The following is a 19,193-nucleotide window of genomic DNA, read 5'->3' as shown; positions in this document are numbered from 1 at the left end:
CATAGGAAGGCATTTCTCATTAACCATGTACAAGTACACGTTTGATAAGCTGTACCCTACCTTCAACTGGATATGCTCATCGAACTTTTCATTATTTTGGAGGACTACACCTGCTCAATATCTTAACCTTCATCGTCTAATACTGGAATGTCTAATGGCGTCGACCCAAATATCATCGAGAGGAATTTGCAAAGCCCAGTCAGTAGTCAAGTCAGTGGTGTTGATAGAAAAGTACCTCCTGTTGGTTCCGGAAAATTCTTCAAATCGGGAAATTTGGATATGGCATTCATGAACCACTATCAGAGTTCTTCTAACAATAGATTTCTTCAAAGAACATATTCATACACATCATTCGTCGAAAAGCAGTTGTGCCTTGACGTTTTCAAATCTTAATCCCAGAGAAGAATGAACGCCTCAATCCAAAAACTCGAGTCTCGTCTAAGAATCTCCCGACGAACTGAATCGCGGAAGCTATAACTCTTTGGGTGTCGAGTTGGCCCTATGAATGGGAAAATGTGTCTGAAATGAAGAACCAAAGTTTTTCAAGGCTATTTTCTTCATGTATCCACTTGAGTTGGCAGTCATGCTTCGAACCCGAAAAAAATATAACTGGGAAAGGAGGCAAGTTCCTCTTGACTTTTGGGACTTATGAAGAGCAGAAGACAAGCCCACCAACCTCGAACTCTTTGAAGCACTGCGGGGAAAGCTTAAAGGACTTGTTCAACCCAATGTCTTTAGAAAAACACTTTTGACACCAATGGTTGTTGTTCCTATCAAGTAAACCAAACCAAGACCTACTTCCGCATTTTTAACGTGAAATTGGCTATCTGAACAAAAGTGCGGCAATACAAATAGGAATGCACCAGTTCCTTTTAAGTGCTTGTTTGTGAAGGTAAAAAGAACTGGTTTTTTAGCAATTACTTTCTTGGTGAATACAAAATCAATCAATTGCGTATCGATTCCAAAGCCCGACAAAGAAAAAGCTTTCATTTTTTACTACTAGTTTTATGCTTTTGAAATCCAAGCCTAACCTCCAACGCTTTGAGAGGGATGTCTGTTTCAGCAACTAGTTTCCTGCACATCGTTGGTCCTCCTGTTTAGTGTAGTTCACAGAGGACGAGCATTGGAAACTTACTTACCCAAGAGAAGCATGTTTTCTTTTTTGGGAAAAATGACACAAAAGCTTTCCCCATCGATTTAGTCGTTGTACTCAAATGACCAGATGATTTTACATGGAGAAAACACTCAAAAAGTGTTACTGTGCATGTCATCCAATTGGCCACAATATTGACGAAATGAATCTGCATGTTGTTAGGGCCCATTTAGCCAATTGACATTGTTTATGTCAATCCAAGGGTCATTTTGCCCCGCCTATTCCTAGTTGAGTTTTCTGGACAGGCTAGAATTCAAATTCCACGATTTGGATTGACTCACAAGTAGGCTTGCCCACTCATAAGCTCTTTTCCGTCTTCTACATAAGCCACTGCCAGTGGGGATAATGGCAGGGTGCTTTAAGACTAGATACGTACTTTTCAGCTGAACTGGAAGATTTAGATGAAAAGGAATATTCCGTCAATAGGGATCCACATGAAATATCCATTCGGAAATTTCCAAATGATATCAGTAACTCTTTCTTGGAGCAATACACAGTCGAAGGCTTTAATGGAGTTACACATATGAGACACCCTGTTTTTGAATGAAGAGGCTCAAACCTGCCTCAGACAGAAATCATTTTCGGGGATATGTAATTGGATTGAAAGTTGGTATTCGAAATGGGTTCCTCTACCCCAATGAGCATTATTTGAGACTTTGTGGGCGAAACGTTGCCCATGTACTGTATGTTCTAGCATCCAGGAACAAAAGTGAACCTCATACTCTAAAGTTCTTGACCTCTCTAGAAGAAAACCCCGTCATAATGTCGTTTCTGAAACGGTTCACGACATTGGAACTTGACTCGCGAGCCTCATGATATTTTGGACCTCATGGAGGGGGCTAAAAAGTAAAGAAGCCCACTTCCTTTCTACTCCATTCTAATTTAGTCATGACTGTGGTATCCCGGTGTTGAGCATAACTATAGAACAATGACTGAATTAACTAAAACAAGCAGCCATGTTCATACATTGAAGTGATCATTCTGAACGTATTTTTTGCCCCAATATTAGTGTTGAGGCGAGTGCTTTGATATTCCACCTTCTCACCGGATTTGAGTTACTGAACTCGATCCCTCCCAAAAAACTATTTTGATTTTCCACCGCTGGACTAAGCTAAAACAATCACCTTTCAAGGACTCGCATCTTACGTGGTCCTTTTATCACGGACTGAGGTCCGTTTTCTGAAGAAAACCATTGAAAAAATGTGCATTTGACATTTTAAACCACCTCCTATTGGGCTGGTTCAAGGTAAGTTATGGTAAACAAAAAAAGAAAGCTTTCATTGCAGTTCATGGATGAATTGTGAAGTTAAATCCTCCAAGAAAAAAGTGTACACTAAGTGAAACTTTTAAATGACAGCAACCTCATCGCACTTAATGAAGTTCTAGTAGGCACAGTTTATAGTTACCTTATAATTAAGAGCCATGAGATGCTAAGCATGCTCAGAAAAAGGAAAGCAATACTGTTCAAAATTTACTGAACAAATTTTCAGGCTGGCCAATCTATTTAGGATTTCAGCCCACACTTCTGATATAAAGTAGCAAAATCGAAGTTGCGCCTTTCATGAGGTTGTTTAATGATAGTTTAATTAAATATCACAGAACCCACGCAGAGAAAGAGACAATCAGCATTTTGTAAACGCCTGTGTCTCATCATTACCAACCTAAATATCCTCAAATAACTCACTCCAATTGTTTTTTTGAAACTTGATAACGCACTTCAAAGTAAGTCATTTTTTTCAAGCAGATATTTATGGAATGCATCGACGAGAGTTTAATTAAGGAGTTTGATGGCTGAAATGGATTGCTCTACCCGAAAACAAAACCATAAACTGCTCAAAAATAACCAAGAGCCCCAAATCGTTGGCCGATTTCCTTACATATTTCCATGAATGCATTGGTACTTGATTCATGATTGCAAAGTAAGAGCCGAAAACGTCTTTCACCGTCAAGGAAAACGCAGGGAGACTCGGAGTCAAACCGCAACCCTGATGGTGTCTTTTTGGTCCCACAACAATTCGTTCCCTCCAAGCAAGCCGTAACCTTCCTAGGAACATGGCGCACTCAGCTGATCGTTGATCCATTGGGGCTAATGCAGGTAAAACTGTGAAGGCCATGCCTCACTCAGGAAACAAGTCTACTTGCATGTTCCACCTAGCTACACTGTATATAATTGGGTCGCATTCAAACAACCAAGAGACTTTGTGGGAAACCTTTTGGGCCACTGAGCAAACTTATTTGATGCTCATGAGATGAAAAAATGCTGGTGTGTTTGATTTTTGGGTTTTCCTCTGGATCTCCAATTTTACCCAGTGCGACCTTTAGTTTGATTTGTCCTTCTTCCTTCTAGCATTGTGAAACGGCCCAGTTCCCTGGCCCTTGGTAGCACGAGTACAGACTAAGGTACAGAACAGAGCGAGGGGCACGAAAGAAGTAATTGTTGTTGTTCCAGTGGGGAAGGTAGGTTTTTAGTCGGGCCTCCTCCTCCTCCTCCTCCTCCTCCTCCACCTCCTCCTCCTTCACTTTGTTCTCGCCAGATCACTTGCCAATGGAGGGGTGATCATCGAGGCCAAAACCAGAACCCGAGGTCTTGACGTTGGTTACCTACATTTAATTGGTTCCAACGTCTGATCTGAATGTATTGGGGTGACTGAAGCTCTTTGATTAATATCCGCTTGGAATCACCATGACGAAGGTAAGAGATATGCCTCGTTTCTCTCTCATTTATTTGGACTTTCACGTGCACACAGTGACACACTGCAGTTTGAAAGTTATGCCTCAACTGGCCTTATTCAAGAACCATGTGTGGGCAAAAGATTAAGATCTATTGAAATCAGCAGCTTCGAGCACCAATTTAATTGTGGGCCGTCATTCACGTTTCGTTAGAAAGATATGTGTGCTTGAGGTACCCATGTCCATTGCTGCAGGTTGATTTTTGCCCAGAGAACTGGGTTCATTTTTATTCTTGTTCTAGAATACAAGGCCCAACCGTGTACAAGTTCATGTTTTACTATTAGGGCCCCTCCGACGATTTGAATGGTATGCAGGTTTGAACCAAACGTATAGTGTGACCCAAATCATCTTAAACTAGAGCAAAGAATACGACCATTTTGAACGGTTCATGATCATCATAATTAGAGACTAAGTGCAAAGTAATGACCGCAGGCAGTGAGAACAGTTTTGAAAGCTGCGGGGAAGGGCAAATGGCAGGGAAAAAGCACACTGCCCAAATCATTACCTCAAACAAAGCCAAAGTCTTTCTCTTTATCACATGATACCTCTTGTGTGCCTCTGGTAAGTTCCTCACTCCAATTCAATATTAAGCATTGGACAATAGGGTTGACAATCAAAATAACAAACTACCAATTGCCCAACTGTGTCACAAGTCCACTAACTTTATTGACTTTTTCACATTAGCTTATTGGTAGGTGCCAAAGCCGATTATGGGGGTGAATCTTAACGGCAAAAAAATTCGGCGATCACATTTTTTCTAATAGGCAATACCATTATCCGGTATTGAATTGGTCCTTGTTTGTGGGTGGGTTTAGCATTTAAAAGTTGGGTTAAAAAGAAGATCGAAAGGAGCATCAAACCGAATTCTTCTCTTTGACCAGGAACTTCCAACGGCGGGATTTGAACCCACGCCATCTGTGAAAAAGATTCCTGTCTTCATCAAATAATTTTCAGAATTATATTTGATGAAATTTTGGAGCACCCTAGTATTCTGCTAAATACAAAATAGGATGTGATCTCTTTAACCACAACTGAGTTATTTGGGAATGTATGGGCTGAGACTTCATGCGCTTTAACTCGAAAATGCCTCGGTTATATCCAAACCCAAATTTCCAGACAATGAATAAAGACCTTCAATGTCATACTATTTTTTTGCGGACTTCCTTTCCGCTGTTGGGATTGCAATTCCAGCAGTTCAAGACGAGAACTTTATTCATTTTACTTAACTTTTATTTAGACATATTATTTATCGATCAACGAATTAGAGTTGGCTGATCTGGCTAACCCTTGAATATAAGGTTGATCGGGAATTTTAGTCAAAAACTTGTCCAAGTCTGACTTAAATCCTGCTACTGAATCAACGCATACATACACCCTACGAATATTAGAGGGAAGCAAATTAAACAATGAAGGAGCCCGAGAAACAAGAGAAGTGGACTTCATTATTCGAACTAGCCTGGATTCTCTCGGGCTTGAAGGTCCTCTCAAAACGCACATTAAGCCTCTATGGTCACTACAATTGACCCTAAATCCTGGATTGGGACAAAGCTCATGGATGCTTTTGAAGACGTACAGTATAAGATATATTTCGTACCTTCTCTGAACACTGTACAGTCCCAACTTTTTAGTATCTCCCAATACGAGAGCTCTCTCATTCCTGTGATGTTCCTAATGAATCATATTTGGACTTATTCGAGCTTTTGCATACCTGCTGAACTAATTGGAGCCCAAATGGGCGAGGCTAGAAATCCAAAGAATAATCAAATAAGAGTTAGCCAGTATGGTCCTATGGGCTAAAAAAATGTCAACATGTGCTNAATATAAGGTTGATCGGGAATTTTAGTCAAAAACTTGTCCAAGTCTGACTTAAATCCTGCTACTGAATCAACGCATACATACACCCTACGAATATTGGAGGGAAGCAAATTAAGCAATGAAGGAGCCCGAGAAAGAAGAGAAGTGGACTTACGTATTGTTCGAACTAGCCTGGATTCTCGAGGGCTTGAAGGTGCTCTCAAAACGCACATGAAGCCTCTACGGTCCCCACAATTGACCCTAAATCCTGGGTTGGGACAAAGCTCATGGATGCTTTTGAAGACGTACAGTATAAGATATATTTCGTACCTTCTCTGAACACTGTACAGTCCCAACTTTTTTAGTATCTCCCAATACGAGAGCTCTCTCATTCCTGTGATGTTCCTAATGAATCATCTTTGGACTTATTCGAGCTTTTGCATACCTGCTGAACTAATTGGAGCCCAAATGAGCGAGGCTAGAAATCCAAAGAATAATCAAATAAGAGTCAGCCAGTATGGTCCTATGGGCTAAAAAAATGTCAACATGTGCTTGGATATTTCTTAGAAATAATATTTAAAAACTGCGTGTGCCTACGTTTTAGACACTCAGTTGCAACCTTTCCTTTTTCCGCAAGAATATGGTGAATATTTTCTGTTGCCTCCGCCCAAAGCCCAAAAGTGCATAAAATTATGAGAAAACATGGAAAATGGGGTTTTTCTTTCTTTTTACGGTTTTTAAATCATATAAAATTTTATCTTAGGACATAAAATGAATAACACATACTTTTGCCATCTCTAATCATGAACGATCATCATCATCAACAAAAATAACAGAAAGATCTTTACCATCAATAGCTTGAACAATAATCATTAAAAACATTAAAAAAAAAGATCATGTTCTTTTGAGATCTTTGCAGATGATTTAACACTTAAATTCATTTAACTGGGTTTACAAGTGTAATGTCATGAACATGCAAGTTTCTTTGATGAAAACTTGGCTCTCACCGAAGCAGGGAAAGCAAACGCTTCTTTTAGAAACTTTATTTCATGCTGTTTGTTCACAAGTGCTGGCAAATGAGTTACCATTCACTAGCTTACAGAAAACAGATTTAAGGGAATCAAATATTGGCTTCTTACGGTTTTGAGTCTTGATTGTACCCACCGGCACAAAAAGAAATTGCCCATTGAATGGCCAACACTCTCTTTGTGTGAAGTATATCAAGTTTGGATTTAAAAAAGATGATATGGTTGTAATATTCAATGATGGACCAATCTTTTCCCAATAAGCCTTTGTTTAGGAGAGCATTGAAGAATTCTGATCGAGTGTTGGACTACTGGCCTGAGCAGCCATCTATTGATGTGAAGAAGACAAGTGACGGGGAGGCCGGCTTTGTCCAAGTCCTCTGAAGTTGGCGAGCTCAAATCCCGAGTGCTAGCAAGGGTTAACATTAATCCAAGGCAAGAGTCCACTAATTTTCTTCAACACTTGGGTGAGCAAATTAAATTTGTTCAATGACTGGCCCATCACAAAGGTTTTTTTTTACCTTAACAGGAAATATAACTTATTACAGGTTTGTTAGGTTTGTTGTGTTTTCATCACCTCTAACATCATCTATTGGTCGTAATGGTTTGCATCATTTTTTTGTTTGTGCAGATGTCAATTGCCATTTACTGCCATTCTTGCTAGTTGGTATCAATCCTTCTCTTTGCTGGTATAAGATGTACTTTCTTCTTGCTTGCTTTGCCATTCCAAGCATTGTGAAGACAAACACTACTCCAGTGTGGTTTCTTTTCAGTTAAGGTAGATATCTGAAACTCATTTGCTCTACCATGCCCGCTCACTTGAAGAGAATCTCAGGCAAGCCCTCGCTCTTCTCTTCAAACTCATTAGCATGAGAGGACGAACACTTCAAAGATGTCTTGAGCATATTCACTTTCTAGAAGTCTCATTCCTAAAAACTTCATGCAAAGAAAGCCAAAGCCATTGAATAAATAGCTATTCCACTGGAAAGTGTAGAAAACAGTACTATTTGCTGTTGTCTTGGAGACTTTGCAAAACAGTGACACAGCCAAAATTGACAACATATCTCTTTTACGTCTTGGACATTTTTGCCCGGAGTTCCCTTGATAAACTTTCAAGTTTCGGATGAAGGACCCTAAATTGATTTGTAAGATCATTTGGATCAAGATTCAGCGGGTTTTAGTTTTCTCGAGTGGAAAATGAAGAAGAAAAAAGTTGTTTGTCAAACGGAGCTCCTACGCAAGTACTATTATTTTTGGTTCGGTGACTGTCCTTTTCCCGAAATACTCTCGCCATTTTCCAATAGGATAATGCCATCCTCTATTTGTTTTTCTCGTTTTACTCCAATGGTGAGCATCCTCTCACTGAAATGTATGTGGTCCCTCAAATTTAGCTCTCTTCTTTTTCCCTCTTCCTGCTCTGGTCTCTCCTTGTGGGCTAAAGGCCAATGGCAATGGACCGTTTAATGGTCATGATCGGGGAAAATTGTCGCCATTGCCCCAAACCAATGGGGTGGGTTCACTCTCGGTGGTGCCCCTTATGGGCGTGAAGCCCCCGTACGAAGCCCTGGAGGACCGTCAAAATGTGTTCGAATTGAAACTGATCTCCCTGGCTCAGGAGCTGACTCGTTACCGAGAGCACTCCTCTCAAGAGATGGCCACCAAAAACAAAGAGATTTCGGCCTTGAGGCAAAAACTTCGCGAGGTGGAACACAATGCGAGCAAGAAAAACACCATTGTCACGACTGGCAGCACCACAAGTCAGGCCAACGGCCCTGACAAGACTCAGCCGTTGGTGCCAAATGGTGTCGCTGATCGACCAGTCCCCCCCGGTCTCAATGATGATCAGGGGAGCCACAAGAATTGCCGCGAGGACATGCATCAATTGCTGATCGAGTTCCAGAAAGTGAAAAGTGATTTGGGTGAGCTTATGGTGGTCTACGACGACCTTCAGGTGGGTACAACAGGATGATCATAAATAGGATGAATTTGTACTTTAGTACAATTGTGTCAGCTGCAAATTAACTCTGCTTCATGCAGCGGCCACGCAATAATATCTCGGTGCACTTGGAACATTCCACGATTTATGAATGTGACGACGACGACGAGGATGGTGGCCGAGGCGAAGGGACTGTCAGCTTTGCCCCTTGAGATATGCACTTTGGTCCGAGGTTATTGGATCCTGGAGGAAGACCTCGAGGTTGTTATGGACTGAAGAAGTTAGGAATGTGCCACATTCTGTTATTGCTCGAATGGACACGTTATGCTTAGCCCAATGACCCCATGTTAGCATTTCTTTGAGGAAAAGTCAGCAATCATTTTGGACAATTAGCGAATGTCTCCTTCAGCTTAGCCCCTGCTTCTTGGAGTTCTTGAGATACAACTTTGCGTGCAAGGCCCAACCGAATGGGCCCGTGAATAGTAACCTAGTTGGGGGACAGGATACCTCCAAGTTCCCTTCCCACTACTTCCTCTCCTTCTTCGTCCTGTTCTTGTGACCACTTGGAAAAGGTCTCCTCGTTGAAACTGCAACAGTTCGCCTCAAATTCTGAACTCCAGCTGCAATGTCTTTACAATTTACACATCGAGAAAGACAGTTTGACTCAAGATTCATTGTTTGGCCTTTGCATTCCCGCTCAAAGAGCGTTGCAGATGTCGTAAGTCAGTAAAATGTAATTGAAGTTAGGCTTTTTAGTCTTACTCCAAGTCCCCTCGTTCGCTCCTCCCTCTCACCACTGTATGTATGTATGTATGAATGTAAGTAATGTAGGCTACGTCGCAGAGCCCGGAGGCAATAATGTATGCATATATTCCCAATTACTGAGGATTTATTTCATGTCTCCATGTGTTTTATGACTTGGTGGTGCATGCACGATACCAAAGAGCTGGTCCATGGGGCATCAAGCTATGCCCATTTTGCGTGGTTTCGCCAATGGCTAAGGCACATCAAGCAATGATTGCGTTCCAATTTCAGGACCGTTTCCATGAGATTGATCGCAGCTGGCGTTGCAACTTGGTCTTTGTGGGCATCAAAGTGGACCCGCATGGCATGTTTGAGAATTCTGAGTGCCTTGAGTCCAAGATCAGAAACATCATCCGGAACAAGTTGAACATCAGTCGGGAGATCATCATTCAACGTTGCCAACGCGTGTTCAATGGCAGCGATCAGAAGAACAATCGACCCATCGTCGTCAATTTCCAGGTGCGATTCACAAGTTTCTACGGGTACATAGCTTTAGCGCAGTGAATACCATGTACGAATGATGTCGCCATGGAATCTACATCCACTCACATTGATTGAAGGACATCTGCTGTTCGTTCCATACATACATTAAGCGTGCAGGATTTTCTCTCGTCTTTTTGTCCTGTCCGTGGAAGCAGTTCTGTGTAACACCTGGAGGCATTTCCTTCTCGTGCCACCCGAATCAACCAGTTTTCAGATTCGTCGACGGCATGAATGGCTTTTATGAGGTTTCTTTCTCTGAAAACTTTTGATGGAATAAGTCTTTCTAAAGTCTTTTCGCAAGACAGCGCTTGGGCCCTTTCTTTTGTCTGCTGTCAACCAATCCGCCTGTGTGTCTGGTTATGTACGTATGTCGTACGTACATACATAGAGTTCAGTACTTACTATTTACTACACCGTACTAGCACATACTATACTAGTATATAGCTGCTGCTTTGTGGGTGGAACATGGAAGGGCCCTGAAGGTCTGAAGGTCTGAAGGTCTCAAGGTCTGCGTGGTGGTTTCCTGTTTCGTCAGGAGTTGTGCATTTCTCCATTCAAGTGGATTAAAAATGCTTGTTATTCCAAATGCGTCGGGACCACAACGCAGGGGACAACATGTTCCAATTCCAATTACGTGGGATGAGGGTGACGACAGTGGGTGGCTCCTGGCCTTGGTTGCTGCCACAGAAATACCAATGGCACAAGCATCAAAAATTTATTGCACACAGGATTTCCGCATTTTCATTTCGACCCTTCATTTTCCCCACCCAGAAGACAAACTTGGCTCGGTGATATACCGTACGTAGCTCGGTAATAAGACTTACGATTAGTTCTCTCTTTCTTAAAACTTCAAGGACGAGCCTTTTCCACCTTGGCGGATACTCTCTATCAATTAGTTGAGATGTTAGCTCGTACTTCGAATACTATGTACAAAGTGGTTTGGTGACAAATGGTCTATAGCAAATGGGATCCTTTCCACTGGCCAACAATTGCTGATCCCGTTTTCAACGTTTGTTCCCTTCAATGGCTCGATCCTCTCGTTAGGCCAATCTGTTGGTTTCATCCAAGCAAGGTTTCATTCAAGTACTGAGTAGAGAGTCATTTTCCGTGAGCCTACGACTAGTTCAGACAGTCGAGATAAACTGCACTGAAGCAAATGAGAGCTTTGGTAACTATAGGCGCAATTTGAAACTGGAAGTTCAGCTAGTCCACTGACTACGTTCTTCAAGCCTCTGAGGCTTTTTCGCTTCAAGATGAACCTTGCGATGTACGAAGTCATTAATTACACTGCAAAAACTTACCAGGCTACTAAATTGTATCTGTTTTGTCTGTTGCACACGTCTTCGCTATCACCAAGCACTGTGTGAACCGATTATAGTGATGTCAACTCTGATAAAGAATAAAATGGTTAGAGTTAAACTAGAGCAGAATATCAATCTTTTTCAACAGTTTTCCATTCATCTTTAGATGCTGTACGCAAAAACATGACCGAGAGTCGCGATAAAGATTATCATCACCATTCCATGTTCTGTTCAATTTACAGAAATGGTCAGACAAGGAAGAGATCTTGCGCAAATCAAAGATCTTGAAGAATGCCGGGATTGTAGTCGAAGAAGATTTCTCTCGCGCTGCCAAAAATCGTCGGAAGGAGTTGGAGAAGTTGATCAAGGAGGTGAAAGCCGTTGATCCCAATAAGAAATGCGTTCTCAGGCAAGTCAAGGACGTTCACAATGAAACAAACAGTTCCATTGGAACAATTCCTTCATTCGCCCACCCGCCTCACGGTTTCTCAATTCCCCGATCCGATTAAATTGTTTTTCACCATGGGCAGAAAAGTTGGGAAATTCAATAATTGGGCTTGCTCCCCACCACCGCCACCACCTCCATGAACTCAAACAACTGGCAACAACTGCATTAGACTTGGACGATTCAATTGGAGACAGGTTTATCTTTTGAAGTCAACGTACTGCCAGGAGGTCTGTTCAGGAACCAGGATTAGAGAGTAACATACACTCTGTATTGCTCTACTGGTACTACCACCAGAGTAAATGTAGTAGTATGTACGGTTCTACTGTACGAGCACTTCCGTGGTAGAAGAGGGAGAGAAGAAAGGGGCTGCTGGTTTGGGGACTAAAATTGAGGTCAACCCATTCCTGGGCCTTCTTCCTATCCCCAACTTTTCGGAGGGAGCTCGCAGGCGGGTTCCTGGGAAGTCTAGAAGTGTGACCAATTAAATTGAATTCCTTCCAGTAGTTGTTGCACTTGAGTTGACTCTTTCTTCCCGACGTCGCCTTGAACTTCAGGTCCACAAAGGGACACATCTTGGGGAGATGAATAGCGGATCGGGCAATTTCAAATCAATTCCAAATTTACTTAAGGAGGGGCCTTAATTCGGTTTTCCATTGCTACAGATATGACAAACTAATCATCGATGATCACATCTACATCTACAATGAGAATGAGAAACGGGTCCAACGGCTGCCATTCACCTACAGTGGGAATCCCTCGATCTTGGACGACGATCCCAACGAGCTGATTCTGTCCGGCATTGGCGGTCGGCATCGACCCAAAACCTGTCCTGTGATATCGCCCTCCAAGACCCGGAGAGCGGTATCTGTGGAGTCCATTTTAGACCGGATCCCGGGGGTGACCATGTCAATTGGCGGAGGTTCATTGGAAGACACCAACCAATTTCGACGGTCCACGTTGACAAGTGCGAAAAGCTCGCCCTCTGTCCACCAATTGGGCTTAGGGGAACACGAAGGCAAAATGGTGCCGAATTTTGCCTTGGCCACGGGAGTAATCCAGGATAACCAGTTCTGTATCCAGGAGGAGTCGGAGGACAACGGACCGGGGAGAAAGTCCGTTGATGATGACGGGGATCAGTCCAGCGATTTCAATCAGGCCGACCTCGAGCTCTCCAAGCAAGTCCGATCGATCAGGGACAAGGAGGGCATTGTGAACGACGAGGACCAACACGACGGGAATTCAAGCTCCAGTGATCCAGAGGAAGTATTTGCCAAGCCAGGTCAGTGTTTACTACGTAGCCTGGAACGTTAAAATGGGTGAAATATGTCACATCACACTTTTTTCGAGCAGACAAAGCAACATTATACTTTGTTCTAATCTGCAATTGCGTTAAAGCAAAACCTTCAACATTACAATGCAGGGGAATGAAATGATTGAAGAGCTTTTTTCTATTCAAACATAAGTCAAAAAGTGTTCGTACATGCCACCAGGCTCTTTGATTTCAGGAGCATCTTTACCTTAAAGCGTACCTAGAGTCTTGGCGAGGGGTATCATGTTTTCAAATTAGCATCTCTGAATTTGTGCGACTAGCAAAGTAATGAAGCCCCCAAATGCCAAGGTGGCGAAGAACATCAACTGCTTCGTCAACAAGAAAANCAAATTAGCATCTCTGAATTTGTGCGACTAGCAAAGTAATGAAGCCCCCAAATGCCAAGGTGGCGAAGAACATCAACTGCTTCGTCAACAAGAAAACGGATCTCACTTACTACGAACGTTCTGCATCTCGATTGCTCTTGAGAAGTTCCTTCGAACTCTTCTCGATTCGAATTGGCTCAGCAAAAGCTCTAAGCTCTACTTTTGCTCTCCTCGAGCAATGTGAGGGAATGCAAGAAAGTAGAATGTGTTTACGGAAAGACAGAGAGAGAAAGAGAGAAAGGTTGGTTTCAAACGATCGATGGAAAGGTGCTCGCTCCTTCACGTCTGCTGAAAAGTCTCCCAATAATAGTCTACCCAGTCTTGGGATTTTGCTTCGACATAGACCGAACCTTATTACTTATTCATGAGGCAGGTGCATTCGGTAAACTTTTTTTGCCAATTTTAAACTCACCAGTACATCTGATCTGACGTCGAAAGATCAATTCCCAATTGAATCAAAATCATCCAGTCCGAGGCCAAAATCTTTACAAAGAACGAACAATACAATAACAACATGATTATGAAATTTGAAAAATGAGTAACAACCTCTGCGGGGAAAACGCCGCAAATTATCGAAGAAGTAGCTAAGAAATCCCACCTTAAGGTAGGCCTGGTGAAAGTTCGTCTCTGGTCAAGGAACGGTCCTTAAACAAAAGGCAATTATGATTGGGTCATTTGAGAGAAAATTCACGTACGGTTACAAAATGGCCAAAACATTACCTTTGACAGACATAGTTTTTTTCTTATTTGATAGAATTAGGTTTTAATCAAGGCGAGCGATGTACTCCTGCTCCTTTGACGAAAGTTTAGTGGGTCAGTAAGCTCCACTGCCGGAATATGCATACGTACATTCTATAAAAATGTTTGGAAACACCACTTAAATTGTTTATTGATTTCCTAATCAAATCACATGAAGTGAATGAGGGAGTCTAAGTCGTATATGCATCCCATAAAACATTGCTTATTGTCAGTAAAGTATGCGACATAGTATTGTCATTTCAAGGGTAGGGCCAAGCCAATGAAGTTTAGAATTGCATCACACTTACTTTAGAGCTAATTTTCACTTTTGAAATTCTCTTGAATCATGTGTATTTAGAGAGACACATGACAGACTTGAGCAAAACACTGCAAGTCACGATTTATGCTTTTCTTCTTTGCGCTAACTTTGGGTCTTTGAGCTTATTGCCCGGATCGGATCAAAAATGAAAAACCAAGACAGCAGCTTTAAATCGGTACACATGGAGCTAACACAATGCAAAAGTACAATATGTGTAATCTTTGAAATTACACATGATCATGTTGAATACAACTACATTTTGACACTGGCTTCCCTAAAAGTGAAAAGTGCTCAAATGAAGTGCAAGCGAATTATATTGGTTTTGTTACATTACCCTCTTGTGGCCACTGTGAGCTATTGAGAGCCAGCTTAGAGAAGCAGAACGATGTCTAGACAACATAATTGATTCAATTACCTTTAAGATTGACATTTCCCAATGTAGAAGCAAACAATACCGAACTGGCTCAATTACATTCACATTGTTGGTCTGCATTGATCCCCTGTAAGCCTGAAGGCCTAAAGTGAGCTGAAAGCAAAGTCTTCAGACTTGTTTTGATCAATTACTCGAACATCACATTTTGCATCTCTTGGGTGAAAGCGTTCCCGGCCAAAAGTGAACGTAGAGTGGTACAAGTTTGTGGAAAAAAACACCTGGTGTTGGATTTGAGAAGTTATACTGTGCTTTTGATAGTGGTTCATGAGCTCCGTGTGTTGCAATTCAACGATTCAATGAAGCAGAGAGATCCTGCCGCTCAAGATTATTATTAAAGTGAAAAGAAAGTTTATGAACGTTTAGCTACTAGGTACGTAGATCTAAATTGTCCCCCAAATGTCACAAGTGGCTTGTTGTTGTTGTGTTGCTGTTGCTGTTGTTATTATTGTTGTTGTGGTGTAATTCAATCTCGCTCCTTAGTGCAAAAAACACGGAGCCATGGCAACCAGCATCTGTGCACTTTCTTAATTAGTCGCTCTTTGGGAGAAACATTAGCCCAACTTGTACACAGTGGTGGGTGTGGAAATGGTCGTATCCATTTTCCCTCTACAGTACTACAGGCTACGCAGCCCTCAACGACTAAAATACTTCACTTTTCGTGTGCCATGGCACAGACTTCTAGAGACGTGGATGGACCTCGGAGGGAAGTGATAAATGATTTTCTCCTGAACTATTGATTTCTTTCAAAATTAAGATCAGATCTGATCGAAAGATTTTGGCAAATAAACTTTGACAATTTTGGACCCAAAGCCTGGACCGGAAAGTTCAAGAGAAGTGATGAAATTCATCTAATAATGACTACATGTAATTTGATCTGTCAAACTACTCTTGGTCTACTACTACCGGCACCTAACTTTAAATACCATAACTTGAAAACACACACTATAGCTTACGTATAAGTAGCAATGACTGAATTGCTTGGCATTTTTCAAGACTTTTGATCTTGGAAATGCTTTCCGAAAGGGACCCAGACTCGCACTCCATGGTTCTGGAACTCCTTGGCCATGGCCATGATTGTGCAACTCCTCCCCGCTTATCGTTTTATCCCTGGGAAATGTTGATGTGCCTCGCCAGGATCAGACAGAGGGCCAACTTTTCTCGTTCCATTCGCTCGTGCATGCATGCACCTCGCGAGAGAAGTCACTTGTGAAAGCTTTGGGTGCCTGTTTTCTTCTTCCTCTACTTTTTTGCTCTATGGGAACTCTTTGCAGGCTCACTGGCGAATCCCTTGACGAACCCATCATCGCTGGCCCAGAAGGGATCCAACACCTTGATTGGTCAAGCCAAAGACGCTGCCGAAAGCGACTCGGACGACGAAGACGAATCCGGGACACTGCCGCTCAATCATGTTATCAACTTTGACGAATGGAACAACACGGGCACCTATATCCCACCCACGCTGAGAAACCGCACCATGTCGAGCAAGAAGAGCAAAAATGGTTGCACTAATCACAATACTTCTAGTTACAATAATCCCGCGAGCGAAAACAGCTCTAAGCCCACGCCCAGACTCAAAGCAAAATTCCGCAAGGGCAACAGTGACTCCAACAAGATATCGCGTTCCAGAGGGAAAAGAAAAGGACCCTAAGAGGAGGAGAAGGAGGAGGAAAATCCAATCCACCGCCGCACTCAGGGCCAAACACATGAGGTTGAATTATGTGGCAAAAGGTCAGGTGCCAAGCAAACCCGATTGTTCGGTTCGTAAATACATGAAAACACCACCACAACCTCCTTCATGCGATACAGAAATATATCGGCCAATCCCAAAACTGTCATCATTAATTGTGCCAAGATCATCGCCAGGATATCTAGACTTATTGAGTTGAAGTCGGACGTTAGAACCATGAATAGGATTAGCCTGGGAATGGATCACGAACCAGAATGTTGTACTGTTTGACCAACCGAGTAGTTGGTCGGTCGGTCGACATCCAGTGTCTGTCTAGATATATATGGCTTCACCATAAACTGTGAGAGAACCTAGTATTGGATTCAGTTTTGACCTGGATTGTTTCTCGATGTTCTGATGTTTTGAAAGGAGACAATCCTTGGGCGGATGAAAACTGGTAGGTTGAAAGCGCACTTGGTATAGACAATAATCTCCGGATTACAGAGTAACTTTGAACAAAGCAAAAAAGAAAGTTAAAAAAGCTGGCAACATCTTGTCTAGCAGATATCCCTCAAGAGGTAAAAGATCTTGGATTCGAGAAACTTCTCGTCCCAGGAAACTTTTTTTTGAGAACTGACTTCTTCTTGTCTGACTGATCAATAGCACCTTGACATCTGCAGCCTTGTCTCCTGGGATGGACGTAAAGAAAACCCCCTCTCAATCTCAATGAGCCATGTAGTGTAGTGTACATACAACAAAAATAAAAGCCCTGCAACAACTCTATAAACATTTGCCCATTTAGCATATACATTCTTACGGACTTTTCAAATAAGAGCGATTTCTGGCGAATCATTGCTTGTCGTGTAATCATTACACAGAAGCCACGTGACACTAATCAAGCCAACAAGAGCGATCCTTATCCGTTGTTTGTAAGATTTGCTTCAAATTAAACACCAAGGGCAAAGAGCGCGCATTGAAACCTGTTTTCAGTAGAGCCGTAAACAGTAGTCGATTAAATTTGGCAAAATAGCGGCTAAAAAAGGTGGGAAAAGCGGCGAAATAGTTGTGAAAATAGTTGATGAAATATGCGGAAAACAAGCATTGAGTGGTGTATTTCTAGAGTTTAGGCATAAGAAGCTATATTACCAATTTAAAACCTCCGGACATGAAGCAAAACACAACGGGCCCAAAAAGGTAGCTAATTTGGAAATTGCTTTCCTAAAACCTCCAAAATCGAACGGTCTTCCCCTCAATCTGGTCAACCTGAGGAAATTGTTAGTAAATTAATTGCTAGTTATCAATGCTTATGTGAAGCTTTCCATCAATATCAGGTTCAAGTGGTCTTGGAGAGAAGGCTTCAATACATCAGAAAAGGAGAGCAAGACATGGTTAAGTATCTTTACGCGTTAAAGCGTTTTCTTCGACCCGTAACTGCAGTTCCACGCCGTATAGCTTTGAGCTTTGTTCGCAACAACTCCCTAGCCATGGAGTATAGCCTAGCTTATCCTGGCTTGAAACATTACAACGTGATCTCGACGACTGCCATTTTTTTCTCGCAAAACGTGTTAGTAAAGCTATTCGCCTTTTTAAAAATACTACAGTTTTCAGTCGCAAAGGGTGGGAAAAATAGCTTGATTTTCGACCATAAAAAAGCAGTTTGCAGGTTATTAAGATTGGCCAGAATAAGTAATAAAAAGGTGAAAAGATGGGCATTTCTTTGATGGTTTGACGAAGCAAGATTTACTTAATTTATTGCCTTTTACAAACTGTTTCTTCCATGGATTAAGTAATGTCATCACACCTTTCGATCAAAGGAAAATCAAATTTGAAAGCATACTCAAACCTACAACTCATAAGTTCAAGTTCCGAATTTTGAAGCATCTCGAAATCTTTGTTAAGAAAAGCATAAATGCAGGGTTTGCTACTTATAAAAACCCAAGAACACATGCATTCTTGGAAACAAATAAGATAACGCCTTTTAGGGAAGAAGAAAAGGATTGTTGGGAACTTGCTGTTGCTTTATGATTGCTTAGCATTAACATTTGCTTTTTTTAAGTTTATGGATAGATAGACTCTGAAGTTTTATAGCGTCTCAAAATGTGGTGAGCTCATTTTGGCATCCAAATTTGCATCCTGAGATAATGATTGATATAATTAAATAGAGCAAACACACAAAAGTAAGGCTCAACTTTTGAATAGATGACTTGTCCCTTTATTCAAATGGGTTAAATACGTAGAAATTGGCACACCAAACGAATAAATTGGCACATGCACAATGAAACACCAAAAGTTACATTATGAAGAAACCAGAAATGAAAAGGAGCTCACCAAATTTTGAAAGTGTCACACGAAAGTGAGAGCACAAAAAGTGTTTACAGTACATCAAAAGTATAAATTGGCACAATGAATCGGCCGTATCAAGTTCCCCAACACCCTCTCCATCATTTATCTATAAAGCCGAAATTATTAGTACAAGATTCCGTCCATTTCTTCACGCAATGCCACATTTCTATTGTACTTCAAATAGGTCAACGTCAGTTTCTTGCCAGCCGGCCCTGAAGACTGCCAGAACTCTACCGTGTTTGGGCAGGTCAAACAAACATCGTTCCACGTGTAACGTATTTCAGTTAAGTGTTTCCACCACATGGATGAAAACTTTAACTTGAGA

General features: G+C 41.8%; 1 protein-coding gene across 1 annotated transcript; it reads left to right on the top strand.

The window, feature by feature from the left end:
• The first annotated feature begins 3,468 nt into the window (after nt 1-3,468).
• Nucleotides 3,469-16,727, top strand: LOC131890892 (uncharacterized). Its single transcript, XM_059240337.1, has 6 exons — nt 3,469-3,845; nt 8,144-8,653; nt 9,674-9,901; nt 11,469-11,635; nt 12,337-12,953; nt 16,131-16,727. Exons 1-6 carry the CDS (start codon nt 3,837-3,839, stop codon nt 16,505-16,507), a joined length of 1,908 nt encoding a protein of 635 aa, XP_059096320.1. The 5' UTR covers nt 3,469-3,836; the 3' UTR covers nt 16,508-16,727.
• The last annotated feature ends 2,466 nt before the right edge of the window (nt 16,728-19,193 follow it).

This window comes from Tigriopus californicus, chromosome 11 (genome assembly GCF_007210705.1).
Source record: "Tigriopus californicus strain San Diego chromosome 11, Tcal_SD_v2.1, whole genome shotgun sequence".
NCBI classification, from domain to species: domain Eukaryota; kingdom Metazoa; phylum Arthropoda; class Copepoda; order Harpacticoida; family Harpacticidae; genus Tigriopus; species Tigriopus californicus.
Note: the sequence above shows the minus strand (reverse complement) of the source record. Positions and strands in the feature narration are given on the sequence as shown.